At 37.6% G+C, this 15,216-nt stretch overlaps 1 protein-coding gene across 1 annotated transcript in view; it reads left to right on the top strand.

The window, feature by feature from the left end:
• Nucleotides 1-15,216, top strand: part of KHDRBS2 (KH RNA binding domain containing, signal transduction associated 2) — an 844,433-nt gene that overhangs the window by 804,848 nt on the left and 24,369 nt on the right. Inside the window, exon 8 of the mRNA XM_069562599.1 lies at nucleotides 9,736-9,794. Coding sequence (XP_069418700.1) covers nucleotides 9,736-9,794 — 59 coding nt within the window. The remainder of the gene's footprint in view (nucleotides 1-9,735; nucleotides 9,795-15,216) is intronic.

Raw genomic sequence — 15,216 nt, 5'->3', positions numbered from 1 at the left:
TGTAGAGAATCATGTCATCTGCAAACAGTGAGAGTTTTACTTCTTCTTTTCCAATTTGGATTCCTTTTATTTCTTTTTCTGCTCTGATTGTTGTGGCCAAAACTTGGAGAACTATGTTAAATAGTAATGGTGAAAGTGGGCACCCTTGTCTTGTTCCTGACATTGGGTGAAATGCTTTCAATTTTTGACCATCGAATATAATGTTGGCTGTGGGTTTGTCATATGTAGCTTTTATTATGTTGAGGTATGTTCCTTCTATTCCTGCTTTCTGAAGAGTTTTTATCATAAATGGATGTTGAATTTTGTCAAAGGCTTTCTCTGCATCTATTGAGATGATCATGTGGCTTTTATTTTTCAATTAGGTAACGTGGTGAATTACATTGATTGATTTGCAGATATCGAAGAATCCTTGCATCCCTGGGATAAAGCCCACTTGGTCATGGTGTAGGATCTTTTTAATGTGTTGTTGGATTCTGATTGCTAGAATTTTGTTAAGGATTTTTGCATCTATGTTAATCACTGATATTGGCCTGTAGTTTTCTTTCTTTCTTTTCTTTCTTTCTTTCTTTTTTTATTTTCTTTTTTTTTTTTTTTTCCTGTGTGGCATCTTTGTCAGGTTTTGGAGTTAGGGTGATGGTGGCCTCATAGAATGTGTTTGGAAGTTTACTTTCCTCTGCAATTTACTGGTGGAGAAGGCAATGGCAACCCACTCCAGTACTCTTTCCTGGAAAATCCCATGGACGAAGGAGCCTGGTAGGCTGCAGTCCATGGGGTCGCTGAGTCAGGCATGACTGAAGCGACTTAGCAGCAGCAGCAATTTTCTGGAAGAGTTTGAGTAGGATAGGTGTTCAATTCAGTTCAGTTCAGTTCACTCCCTCAGTCATGTCTGACTCTTTGCGACCCCATGAATTGCAGCACGCCAGGCCTCCCTGTCCATCACCAACTCCCGGAGTTCATTCAGACTCATGTCCATCGAGTCAGTGATGCCATCCAGCCATCTCATCCTCTGTCATCCCGTTCTCCTCCTGTCCCCAATCCCTCCCAGCATCAGAGTCTTTTCCAATGAGTCAACTCTTCGCATGAGGATAGGTGTTAGCTCTTCTCTAAATTTTTGGTAGAATTCAGCTGTGAAGCCGTCTTGACCTGGGCTTTTGTTTGCTGGAAGATTTCTGATTATATTTTCAATTTCCATGGTTGTGATGGGTCTGTTAAGATTTTCTATTTCTTCCTGGTTCAGTTTGGAACGTTGTACTTTTCTAAGAATTTGTGCATTTCTTCCATGTTGTCCATTTTATTAACATATAATTGCTGATAGTAGTCTCTTATGATCCTTTGTATTTCTGTGTTGCCTGTTGTGATCTCTCCATTTTCATTTCTAATTTTATTGATTTGATTTTTCTCCCTTCGTTTTTTGATGAGTCTGGGTAATGGTTTGTCAATTTTATTTACCCTTTCAAAGAACCATCTTTTGACCTTGTTGATTTTTACTATGGTCTCTTTTGTTTCTTTTGCATTTATTTTTGCCCTAATTTTTAAGATTTTTTCCTTCTACTAACCCTAGGGTTTCCCACTTCTTCCTTTTCTATTGCTTTAGGTGTAGAGTTAAGTTATTTATTTGACTTTTTTCTTGTTTCTTGAGGTATGCCTGTATTGCTATGAAATTTCCTCTTAGCACTGATTTACAGTGTCCCCCAGGTTTTGGGTTGTTGTGTTTTCATTTTCATTCATTTCTATGCATATTTTGATTTCCTTTTTGATTTCTTCTGTGATTTATTGTTTATTCAGAAGTGTGTTGTTCAGCCTCCATATATTGGAATTTTTAATAGTTTTTCTCCTGTAATTGAGATCTAATTTTACTGCATTATGGTCAGAAAAGATGCTTGGAATGATTTCAATTTTTTTGAATTTGCCAAGTCTAGATTTATGGCCCAGGATGTGATCTATCCTGGAGAAGGTTCCGTGCGCACTTGAGAAAAATGTGAAATTCATTGTTTTGTGGTGAAATGTCTTATAGATGTCACTTAGGTCTAACTGGTCTATTATATTATTTAAAGTTTGTGTTTCTTTGTTAATTTTCTGTTTAGTTGATCTATCAATAGTTGTGAGTGGGGTATTAAAGTCTCCCACTATTATTGTGTTATTGTTAATTTCCCCTTTCATACTTGTTAGCATTTGTCTTACATACTGTGGTGCTCCTATATTGGGTGCATATATATTTATAATTGTTATATCTTCTTCTTGAATCGATCCATTGATCATTATGTAGTGTCCTTCTTTGTCTCTTTTCACAGGCACTGTTTTAAAGTCTATTTTATCTGATATAAGTATTGCTATTCCTGCTTTCTTTTGGTCTCTATTTGCATGGAATAACTATTTCAAGCCCTTCACTTTCAGTCTGTATGTGTCCCTTGTTTTTGAGGTGGGTCTCTTGTATGCAGCATATATAGGGGTCTTTTTTTCTTGTATCCATTCAGCCAGTCTTTGTCTTTTGGTTGGGGCATTCAACCCATTTATGTTACGGTAATTATTGATAAGCATGATCCCGTTGCCATTTACTGTATTGTTTTGGGTTCGGGTTTATATACCCTTTTTGTGTTTCCTGTCTAGAGAATACCCTTTAGCATTTGTTGGAGAGCTGGTTTGGTGGTGCTGAATTCTCTTAGCTTTTGCTTGTCTATAAAGCTTTTGATTTCTCCTTCAGATTTGAATGAGATCCTTGCTGGGTACAGTAATCTGGGCTGTAGGTTATTTTCTTTCATCACTTTAAGTGTGTCTTGCCATTCCCTCCTATCCTGAAGCGTTTCTATTGAAAGATCTGCAGTTATCCTTATTGGAATCCCCTTGTGTGTTATTTGTTGTTTTTCCCTTGCTACTTTTAATGTTTTTTCTTTGTGTTTGATCTTTGTTAATTTGATTAATATGTGTCTTGGAGTGTTTTGCCTTGGGTTTATCCTGTTTTGGACTCTCTGGGTTTCTTGGACTTGGGTGATTATTTCCTTCCCCATTTTAGGGAAGTTTTCAACTATTATCTCCTGAAGGATTTTCTCATGGTCTTTCTTTTTGTCTTCTTCATCTGGGACTACTGTAATTCGAATGTTGGAGCATTTCATATTGTCTTAGAGGTCTCTGAGATTGTCTTCATTTCTTTTAATTTGTTTTTCTTTTTTCCTCTCTGATTCATTGATTTCTATCTTCTACTTCACTAATCCTATCTTCTGCCTCCATTATTCTACTATTTGTTGCCTCCAGAGTGTCTTTGGTCTCATTTATTACATTATTCATTATATATTAAATCTTTTTTATTTCTTCTAGTCCTCAGTTAACCTTTCTTACATCTTCTCAATCCTTGTCTCCAGGCTATTTATCTGTAATTCCATTTTGATTTCAAGATTTTGGACATTTTCACTATCATTATTCAGAATTCTGTATCAGGTAGATTCCCCGTCTCTTATTCTTTGGTTTGGTTTGGTGTACTTTTCTTCTGTTCCTTTACCTGCTGGGTTTTCCTCTGTGTCTTCATCTTGGTTATATTGCTGTGTTTGGTGTGGCCTTTCTGTATTCTGGCAGTTTGTGGAGTTCTATTTATTGTGGAGTTTTCTAACTGTGGGTTGGGTTGTATCAGTGGCTTATCAAGGTTTCTTGGTTAGGGAAGCTTGAGTCCGTGTTCTGGTGGGTGGAGCTGGATTTCTCTCTGGAGTGCAATGAAGTGCCCAGTAATGTGTTATGAGATGTCAATGGTTTTGGAGTAACTTTGGGCAGCCTGTATATTGAAGCTCAGGGCTGTGTTCCTTTGTTGCTGGAGAATTTGTGAGGTATGTCTTGCTCTGGAACTTGTTGGGCCTTGGGTGGTGCTTGGTTTCAGTGTAGGTATGGAAGTGTTTGATGAGCTCCTATCGATTAATGTTCCCTGGAGTCAGGAGTTCTCTGATGTTCTCAGGATTTGGACTTAAGCCTCCTGCTTCTGGTTTTCAGTCTTATTTTTACAGTAGTCTCAACTCTTCTCTTTCTATACAGAACTGTTGATAAAACATCTGGGTTAAAGATAAGAAGTTTCTCCACAGTGAGGGACACCAAGAGAGGTTCACAGAGTTACGTGGAGAAGAGAAGAGGGAGCAAGGAATTAGATGTGACCCAAATGAAATGAGGTGGAATCAAAAGAGGAGAGAGCAAGCTAGCCAGTAATCACTTCTTTATGTGTGTTCCACAGTCTGGACCACTCAAGGATAGTTATACAGAGAAGAGAAGAGGGAGGAAGGAGACAGAGGTGGTCAGGAGGATAAAAGAGGGGAATGAAATGGAGAAAGACAGATCCAGCGAGTAATCAGTTCCCTAAGTGTTCTCCACCATCTGGAACACACAGAGATTCACAGAGTTGGGTAGAAAAGGGGGAGGGAGGAGACAGAGGCAACCTGGTGGAGAAAAAAGAGAGTCCAAAGGAGGAGAGAGCAGTCAAGCCAGTAATCTCTCTCAAGATTGGGTTTTTGAAGGTACAAAATTGATAACAAATGCCAAAAAGCAAAGATTAGAAATCTAGAGTAGAGGTTGGATTTTCAAAAATACAATACTAAAGAAAAGAAGAAGAAGGAAAAAAAACACAAAGTTACAAGAATTATTAAATATATATGTATGAATATATATATATATATATATATATATATATATATATGAAGTTTGCTTTAAAAATAGGGTCTTTTTTCGAAAAGTAATAGTAGATTATAAAAATGAAAATTAAACGAGTAATAGAGGACTGAAAAATTTTAAAAAGTTTTAAAAAACAAGAAGAAAAAGAAAAGGAAAAAAAAGAATAATCATAAAAATTATAAAGGTATATTTAGGATTTTCTCTGGTATTGTTGTGGGCAGTGTGGGGTCAGTTCATTTTTGGATACTTCCTTGGTCCGACTTATGCTTCTCAAGATCTATAGGCCCCTTCCTATATAGTCAGTACTAATGACAGGGTTTTAATCTATTGCACCTGTCACTTCCAAGGCAGTTCCCTCTGTTTTAGCTTCTTCTGTTTGCTGGTCTCTTCAGTGTCTGATTTCCACCCTGACACAAGGGGGCGGTGGTGGACACTTTTTTTAGGCTCACTTGTTCAGTCGCGCTGTGGGGAGGGAGGGACGCTGCAAACAAATAACACTGGCATGTGCTTGCAGTGTCTCAGCCACACTGGACCTGTCCCCACTCACAGTGTACACAGCTCAGGCTCTAGCTTGCTCCTCTGGGAGCCATCTGAGGCTGGCCCTGGGCTTCATGAACCTCCCAAGTCTAAGCCGCTCAGGCTCAGGCACTCAGGTAGTCCTCAGAGGTGCAGACTCGGTTGGACCTGCTTTTTGTGCCCTTCCCAGGTCTGAGTAGCTCAGGTATTTGGCGAGCATGATCACTGTGACTTATCCCCTCTCCCTTCCCTGCTGCTCAGTTTTCTGGGTATATAACTGGCACACCTTCTCAGGCGGATGATGACTGTCCAGAACCCCAAGAAGTCTTAGTTAGTAAAGAAACCTGCTAGCAGATTGGTAGATAATGTCTCTCTGGGGCTGCGATTGTTCCCTTCCATCCCTTCCAGTTCTGGCTGCATGTCACCCGAGGGGGATGGTCTGCAGCCAGCTAATTCTGTTCTGTCCTTTGTTCTGTGCACGGTCCTGGTGGTGTCTTATGTTAGAGCTTTTCGCGTGGTAGTTATTCCACAGTCTGGTTTGCTAGCCCAAGTTAGTTCACTCTGGTTACCCTCGGGGCATTTGGGCCTGATCCTTTAAAAGCAATGCAACCCGGACCTCCCTGCCCAGCCCCCACTTGCTAGTTGTGGATGCAGGCGTCTGCGCTGCTTCTCCACTGGAGGAGTTACCATTGGGCTCGTAATCTGTGGGTTTTAATTATTTATTTATGTTTCCTCCCTGTTATGTTGCCCTCTGTGCTTCCAAGTTTCGCCACAGACAGGGCAGTGAGAGTGTTTCCTGGTGTTTGGAAATTTCTCTCTTTTTACGACTCCCGTCGCAGGACAGAGCACCTTCTCTACCTCTTTTGTCTCTCTCTCTCTCTTTTTTTTTTTTTTTTGTCTTTTGTGCCTGCTGTCCTTTGCCAGCATTCAGAAGTTGTTTTGTGGAATTTACTCAGCGTTTAAGTGTTCTTTTGATGAATTTGTGGTGGAGAAACTGGTCTCGCCATCCTATTCTTCTGCCATCTTAGGACTGCCTCTGAGTATTATTTCATTGTGTATATGTACCACATCTTTTTTATCCACTCATCTGTTTATGGATATTTAGGTTGCTTCCATGTCCTGGCTATTGTAACTATTGGTTCTTTTGTTCTTTTTCTTCTTTACTGTTTCCATTGCTACTGATATAAGTAAACAGCATTTCTAAAATATATACAAAGTTTTCTAAATATATTTTTGCCAAATGTTTTATTATTTTGAATTCTTTTTTTTAATCATTTATTCATCAACAAATATTTTCTGAATACCTGTTCATCTTCAAGTTGTTTCTTTAATTGCCAATTCTATTATTTGGAATATGGGCTAAGCTTCTATTATAAGGAGATGCACAATTCAGTTGCCCATATGAAAGAAACATTTATCTCCCTCACACATACTAAAGCATGGCAATAGGTGGGCTTTGCTTCATGACACCATTCAGGGTTCCAGGCAAGTGGGATGCCACCTGTCTTAATTCAGGCTGCTTTACATGATACCATAGATTGGGTGTCTATAAACAATAGAAAAAAATTTTTTTACAGTTCTGGGGGCAGTAAGTCCTAGATCAGAATATCAGCATGGTTGGGTTCTGATGAAGCCTTCTTCTGGGTTGCAGACTGCTGTATCCTTGTATCTTCACGTGGAGGAAAGAGCAAGAGAGCTCTCTGGGGCTTCGCCTTTTTAAAGGCACTAATCTCATTAATAGGGTTCTACCCTCATAATCTAATTTGATACCCAAAAGTCTCACCTCCTAATACCACCACAATGGGGACTGAGATTTCAACAAATAAATTTTGGAAAGTACTGAGATTCCATCCACCACTGTTAACATGTCTTTCAAAGTGGCTCTAATAATTGACGTTTTCAGCCAGTTACATGAAGATTGAAAACAAGTAGAAGACAATAAATTTAATTTGATGAAAATCATGAAGAATTTGTACACATCACTTTACCCATGGCCACACTCAAACAAAAGGAAGAGTAGAAAATATAGTCTTGAAATTGTCACTATTTCTTATTGAAAGAAGAGCCAAATCGATTTTCAAATAGCTTGGAGTCTTCTTTGCTCAGCCCTCTCATCATTTGAATATAAATGAATATTCATATTCTCACTAGAACAAACATAAGAATGGCTACCTTCTGCCTAAAGGAGAAAATCCATGTTCAATTCCAATTACTGCAACCAGCTCAAAATCTAGACTCTGGGAAAATTAGGTCTGATATGGTTCTTTGAAGCCTCAAAACATATAAAATTATTTAACAAACAAACAAACAAAAAACATTTTTGTTCTTAACCTTCTTTCCCATACAAAATATGCAATATACAGTAGCATAAAAGGAACAGAATAAGTAGAGTAGAAAGTTCCTTGGGAAAAGCTCATAAGCAATTACCATTACAAAATCCTCCTAAGCAGATTAAAAGGAATCTAAAGACCAGAATTGAAATATTTTTTTTTTTTTTGTGAGTGCCTCTGGCAAACTTGGTTCTCTTTTCTGGAAGTTACATCAGATTTATTGGAAGATCCTTCCTTATCATAAAGCAGATCATTCCGTTAATGGGCTTCACAATGTTTACCTCATACTTTCTACCAGTGTACATTTAGAGACTCGAGGTTGTTCCTGGGATATTATACAACAGCAAAGTCTAATGGGAAGATGTGAGGTATCTTGGAACAACACTCATTATCTCTTGCTATTGAAGTACAAAAACAGTTGACTTACCTAATCCTGTTAAGTTCTAAATTTCTGAACACTATCTCATCTTTAAATTATTTTAATAGAGCTAACAACAACAACAAAAAAAAAAAAACAGGAAAAGATAATTTCTCTTCAGTTCAGTTCAGTTCAGTCGCTCAGTTCAGTTCAGTTCATTTCAGTTGCTCAGTCGTGTTTGACTCTTTGAGATCCCATGAATCGCAGCATGCCAGGCCTCCCTGCCCATCACCAATTCCCGGAGTTCACTCAGACTCACATCTATCGAGTCAGTGATGCTATCCAGCCATCTCATCCTCTGTCGTCCCCTTCCTCTCCTGCCCCCAATCCCTCCCAGCATCAAAGTTTTTTCCAATGAGTCAACTCTTCGCATGAGGTGGCCAAAGTACTGGAGTTTCAGCTTTAGCATCACTCTTCCAAAGAAATCCCAGGGTTGATCTCCTTCAGAATGGACTGGTTGGATCTCCTTGCAGTCCAAGGGACTCTCAAGAATCTTCTCCAACACCACAGTTCAAAATCATCAGTTCTTTGGCCCTCAGTCTTCTTCACAGTTCAACTCTCACATCCATACATGACCACTGGAAAAACCATAGCCTTGACTAGACAGACCTTAGTCGGCAAAGTAAGGTCTCTTCTTTTGAATATACTATCTAGGTTGCTCATAACTTTTCTTCCAAGGAGTAAGCATCTTTTAACTTCATGGCTGCAGTCACCATCTGCAGTGATTGTGGACCCCAAAATATAAAGTTGACACTGTTTCTACTGTTTCCTGATCTATTTCCCATGAAGTGATGGGACCGGATGCCATGATCTTCGTTTTCTGAATGTTGAGCTTTAAGCCAAGTTTTTCACTCTCCTCTTTCACTTTCATCAAGAGGCTCTTTCGCTTTTTTGCATTTCTTTTCCATGGGGATGGTCTTGATCCATGTCTCCTGTACAACGTCACGAACCCCCATCCGTAGTTCATCAGGCACTCTGTCTATCAGATCTAGTCCCTTAAATCAAATTCTCACTTCTCCTGTATAATCATGAGGGATTTGATTTAGGTCATAGCTGAATGGTCTAGTGGTTTTCCCTACTTTCTTCAATTTAAGCATAAATTTATTCAGGCAGAAATCTTTAGATGAAGGAGTTGGAGTGAAAAAATATAGTGTACCAAAAATATTGTGGATTCTTAAGTAAAAAATACACATTAATTATCCAAATATTAGGTTAGTTTAAATAATTTCCACTTTTTGTGTAGTATTTTTAAAATATTATAACTTGGTTGCATTAGGCTAAGCATCTAGCTAGATATTAAGTGAAACAAAATAGCTTATATATGTGAGAAACCTATGGACCTATGCTGTGAAAAAGTTGGAGAGGAGTATAATTTTAGTGTATGAAAGTGAAGATGAAATTTATGTATATTTCTTAAGCTAATTGCATTAAAGGTTACACACAATTGACCAGATTGTCATCTTGTGTAGCACTTTTTCTTGGAAATATTCCTTTCCTAGTTCTTCTCTTGAAGCCTCATGCTTTTGTTTTAGAGGACATTTGATTTATATAAGTGGAGGATAGAGATTTTTTAAAAAGTATTAATGTAGGATGAGAAATTTATAGCACTTTTTGTCAATAAACTGTATTGTTCTTACTGAATATTCTTATTAGAATTGTATTATTCAGTGAATATTATTCTATTATTATTTATGTTCAAATATGTGTTTTATGTCTAGAGACTCTTGGGATATTACCTTAGTACACATTTTTATTTCAAATTCTATACAAGTTTTGGGGTTGATTCCTCCCAAATACAGTAACATTAACTGCTGTCTAAATCTATTGCAGTGTTCCTGAATACTATGACTATGGTCATGGAGTAAGTGAGGATGCCTATGACAGCTATGGTAAGACCTCTTCTTTACTAAAACAGAAATCAAAACATTCATCAGTCACTGAAAATTCAGGAATTACTTCTATCTTTCTAACTCCAGTATTTTTAGAAGTCCAGGTCACACTGATTTATGTAATTACAGGATGAAATTTTACCTAGAGAGCCAGAAAATTGAACAGATTAATTTTGATCAAAATTCCAAAAGCAATTAGCCACAATCATAGATAATTTTCTTTTTTTTTTTTTAGTTTTTTATTTTTTAAATTTTAAAATCTTTAATTCTTACATGCATTCCCAAACATGAACCCCCCTCCCACCTCCCTCCCCATAATATCTTTCTGGGTCATCCCCATGCACCAGCCCCAAGCATGCTGCATCCTGCGTCAGACATAGACTGGCGATTCAATTCACATGATAGTATACATGTTAGAATGTCATTCTCCCAAATCATCCCACCCTCTCCCTCTCCCTCTGAGCCTAAAAGTCCGTTATACACATCTGTGTCTCTTTCCCTGTCTTGCATACAGGGTCGTCATTGCCATCTTCCTAAATTCCATATATATGTGTTAGTATACTGTATTGGTGTTTTTCTTTCTGGCTTACTTCACTCTGTATAATTGGCTCCAGTTTCATCCATCTCATCAGAACCGATTCAAATGAATTCTTTTTAACGGCTGAGTAATACTCCATTGTGTATATGTGCCACAGCTTTCTTATCCATTCATCTGCTGATGGACATCTAGGTTGTTTCCATGTCCTGGCTATTATAAACAGTGCTGCGATGAACATTGGGGTACATGTGTCATAGATAATTTTCAACAGCAACAATGAACATTCTGGATAGTGTCTTTCTTAAATGTTTCACTATTCCCATTGTCTGACTCATTGATATGACAGCAATGTTGTATCTTTCTGTTACCATAAAGATCATTAGAATAATAGACAGTTAAAAGATTTATAAACTGTTAAGGTCAGAAATAGTAACTTTCAAGTAATTTTTATTGCATGTAGTTCCTGAAAGTGCTAAATAATGATTGATTTATAAGAATTAATAGTCAGTATGCATATCAGTCTATAAATTAATTTCAAAACTACATAATTTAATTTAAAATCCATTTAAAGTTAATTGTATTTCAACTCAGTAATACTATTGAGTGCCTATGGTGTATCAATACAGTATATTACTTTAGAAGTATAGTTTCTGGTTCCTGAAAATATATGTGCAGTATCACCAGTTGGCTGCCTTGAAAAATAGCATTCCTTTAAATGCTCCCAGTCCTAGATTTTTATTAAAGTAATATGAAGGCCAATCTGTTCCTCTTTATGAGAAGCAGCAAAAGAGATGATGAACGCGGCCTGTGTTTGGAGCTCCATGTAATGAAGGTGCAGTACTCCATTGGGACAGGGAAGGAAATGTTCAGACATTGGGAGAAAGTACACCCTCCTCAGAACAGAGGCATCAAATTAACTCATTTCTCTGGTGACTATCATGAGGCCTATTCAGAAACAGGAGCCACCATCATAATGATTGCTATCCAAAAGTTGAGTTTGTCCTTTGAGCACAAAGGTACTGTCAGGCTTCAGCAATATGATGGTGTACACAATAGATATTGTCCCTCCCTGATTCTTACTGTCTACTTTTGAGAAACATATTCCTACATTTAAAAATTGTGCTAGACTATAAATCATGTCATGAAGTAGAAGACCAGAAACCATTACTCATGAACCAAATACTTATTTAATGGCTAACACATGCAAGCCACATCTCAATCCTGGAGATGCTTCAGTGAACACACTCTTAAAACTTACATTATAATTAGAATATACATTATTATTTATGAATCATTTTTTCAAATAGAATTTTTATTTGTAAAATACAGTAATTGCCTTTCACATGTGGCACATAAATTTGAGGAAAAATCATCACCTGTGAAAATTATATACAAAATTATATACTCTGAAGAAAATGACAAGGATGAAATTGATTATATGTGACTGCATAGTTGGTAACGGGATGGGAATTTAGATTGTATCACTTTTTCTATCAATATTTTCTTTCTGTCAGCATTGTATTTTATTCTCATATTTCTTTATTTTTTCTCATTTTTATTTGTTATTGAAGTATAGTTAATCTACAATATATTAATTTCAGGTGTAGTGCAAAGTGGATCAGTTACACATACACATATATCCAATCTTTTTTTTTTTTTTTTAAGATTCTTTCCCATGCAGGTTATCTATTTCTCAATTATTTACATTTAAAATGTTAACACCATGTAAATAAGGCAATAGGGAAAATGTATGAATATAAATGATTGCTTCTCAGACCTTCTGATGGAGCTGCAGGAGCCATGGTCAGGAGGGCTGGACTTACCTCTGAAACCTATACTGTTCTTTCATGCTTGTTTAGCTCTTCTGCTGCAGCCAAGTCTAGAGGCAGACTCTATCACTTTATAAGCCACCCTGCTTATAAACACTAGATTTCATTCTGAATAAATTAGAATTTACCAACAAGCAATTCTCTGCATACAGAGAGCAATTGATTTATAAAAATACTTCTTAAGTGATGAGGAAAATGTAGAAAGTTGTTTGGCTTATCTGGACACACTAAGAAAGATATTAGGCAGGAATTTTTATATTTTAACTTTCATTACCTAATATTTCAGCCAGGTTGGCTATATTCTTAATGTTGAACAATTAAAAACATTTATGGCCAAAAGTAGACTTCTCTTTAGGATCCTGACTTTTCCTTTGGCCACCAACTTCTGTTGCCATTTTCTGACATAATTGAGCAAGTGTTAGTTCAAAAATCACTTCACCTTCAAGATAATTTGACTCGCTGTTTATAAGTGTTGATGTATCAACCCTTTATGCATTCTGAGTTAGGAAGTGTTTCTTGATTTTCATGTCAGAAGAGTAATTATTCTGACAGAATTTGTTTCTTTTGTTGGAGTCTGGAGATAACATTCAAGAGACAATAACCAATGCACTGCAATGCTTTTCCATGGTTTAGTTCATAGAAAACAGTGGAATACAGAAAAGAGGCTCCTCACAAATCAGGATTCCAGCAGCTCAGTGCCCCTTCCACTACCCCATAATCCGCTCACTGTGACCCATCTCTGCTGCATTGGCCCACAGAATGCAATTTGGAACTCTGAACAAAAGTGCCTGTGTTTTACACATTGCACATGTGAAATTAATTATATATTTTTAGGAAAATTTTGCCACAGATGTTAAGTGTAAGTAGATACATAGATATGACTAACCTAAAAATAAGTTATTTTTATTACTCTAAAAATAATATGCATACACTATAGAAAATTTAGGTTAAAAAAAGAAACTTAAACTATACTCATTTATTTATTCATTCTTTACTGTTTGTTATATGTTTCACTGATTTTTAAATCCTTCATGATACATATCTTATTTAAAAAGAAAATAAAATATAGACTGCTTTCTAAAACTTTTTATTAAGATTTTCCTATCATAAAAGTTTCTTATAGTTCTGCATTTAACAAAAGGTAAAATTTAATATATTTTCATATGCACTGTTATAATCATCCATGAACATGTAGATTTGAAATGAGATGCTCTAACCAGAAAATACAGAAACTGCTTCCCAGGTGACTCAGTTGGTAAAGAATCTGCCTGCAATGCAGGAGACCTGGGTTTGATCCCTGGGTTGGGAAGATCCCTTGGCAACCCACTCAAGTCTTCTTGTCTGGAGAATTCCATGGATAGAGGACCCCAGCGGGCTACAGTTCTTGGGGTCACAAAGAGTTAGACTTGAGTTACTAACTTCAGTTGAGTTCAATTCAGTTGCTCAGTCCTGTCCGACTCTTTGAGACACCATGAACCTCCCTGTCCATGAAGCTCCCAGCACACCAGGCCTCCCTGTCCATAACCAACCCCTGGAGTCCACCCAAATCCACGTATATTGAGTCAGTGATGCCATCCAACCATCTCATCCTCTCTCGTCCCCTTCTCCTCCTGCCCTCGATCTTTCACAGCATCAGGGTAGTTTCAGATGAGTCAGCTCTTTGCATCAGGTGGGCAAAGTATTGGAGTTTCAGCTTCAGCATCAGTCCTTCCAATGAACACCAAGGACTGATATCCTTTAGGATGGACTTGTTGGATCTCCTTGCAGTCCAAGGGACTCTCAAGAGTTTTCTCCAACACCACAGTTCAAAAGCATCAATACTTCTGTGCTCAGCTTTCTTTATAATCCAACTCTCACATCCATACATGAACATTGGAAAAACCATAGCCTTGACTAGATAGACCTTTGTTGGCAAAGTAATGTCTCTGCTTTTTAATATGCTGTCTAGGTTGATTATAACTTTCCTTCCAAGGAGTAAGCATCTTTTAATTTTAATGGCTGCAATCACTATTCAAAGTGATTTTATAGTCCAGAAAAATAAAGTGAGCCACTGTTTCCATTGTTTCCCCATCTATTTTCCATGAAGGGTTGGGACCAGATGCCATGATCTTCCTTTTCTGAATGTTGAGCTTTAAGCCAACTTTTCACTCTCTTCTTTCACTTTCTTCAAGAGGCTCTTTAGTTCTTTACTTTCTGCCATAAGGGTGCTGACATCTGCATATCTGACGTTATTGATATTCCGCCCAGCAATCTTCATTCCAGCTAGTGTTTCCTCCAGCCCAAAGTTTTTCATGATGTACTCTGCATATAAGTTAAATAAGCAGGGTGAGAATATACAGCCTTGGCGTACTCTTTTTCCTATTTGGCACCAGTCTGTTGTTCCATGTCCAGTTCTAACTGTTGTTTCCTGAACTGCATACAGGTTTCTCAAGAGGCAGGTCAGGGGGTCTGATATTCCCATCTCTTTCAGAATTTTCCACAGTTTATTGTGATTCACACAGTCAAAGGCTTTGGCATAGTCAATAAAGCAGAAATAGATGTTTTTCTGGAGGTCTCTTGCGTTTTCCATGATCCAGCGGATGTTGGTGATTTGATCTCTGGTTCCTCTATCTTTTCTAAAACCAACTTGAACATGTGGAAATTTACAGTTAATGTATTGCTGAAGCCTGGCTTGGAGAATTTTAAGCATTACCTTAGAAGTGTGTGAGATGAGTGTAATTGTGTAGTAGTTTGAGCATTCTTTGGCATTTCCTTTCTTTGGGATTGGAATGAAAACTGATCTTTTCCAGTCCTGTGGCCACTGCTGAGTTTTCCAAATTTGCTGGCCTATTGAGTGCTGCACTTTCACAGCCACATCTTTCAGGACTTGAAATAGCTCAACTGGAATTCCATCACATCCCCTAGCTTTGTTTGTAGTGATGGTTCCTAAGGCCCACTTGAATTCACATTCCAGGATGTCTGGCTCTAGATGAGTGATCACACCTCTTGATTATCTTGGTCGTGAAGATCTTTTGTGTACAGTTCTTCTGTGCATTCTTGCCACGTCTTCTTAATA

Source organism: Ovis canadensis, chromosome 20 (genome assembly GCF_042477335.2).
Source record: "Ovis canadensis isolate MfBH-ARS-UI-01 breed Bighorn chromosome 20, ARS-UI_OviCan_v2, whole genome shotgun sequence".
In the NCBI taxonomy this organism is placed as follows: Eukaryota; Metazoa; Chordata; class Mammalia; order Artiodactyla; family Bovidae; genus Ovis; species Ovis canadensis.
Note: the sequence above shows the minus strand (reverse complement) of the source record. Positions and strands in the feature narration are given on the sequence as shown.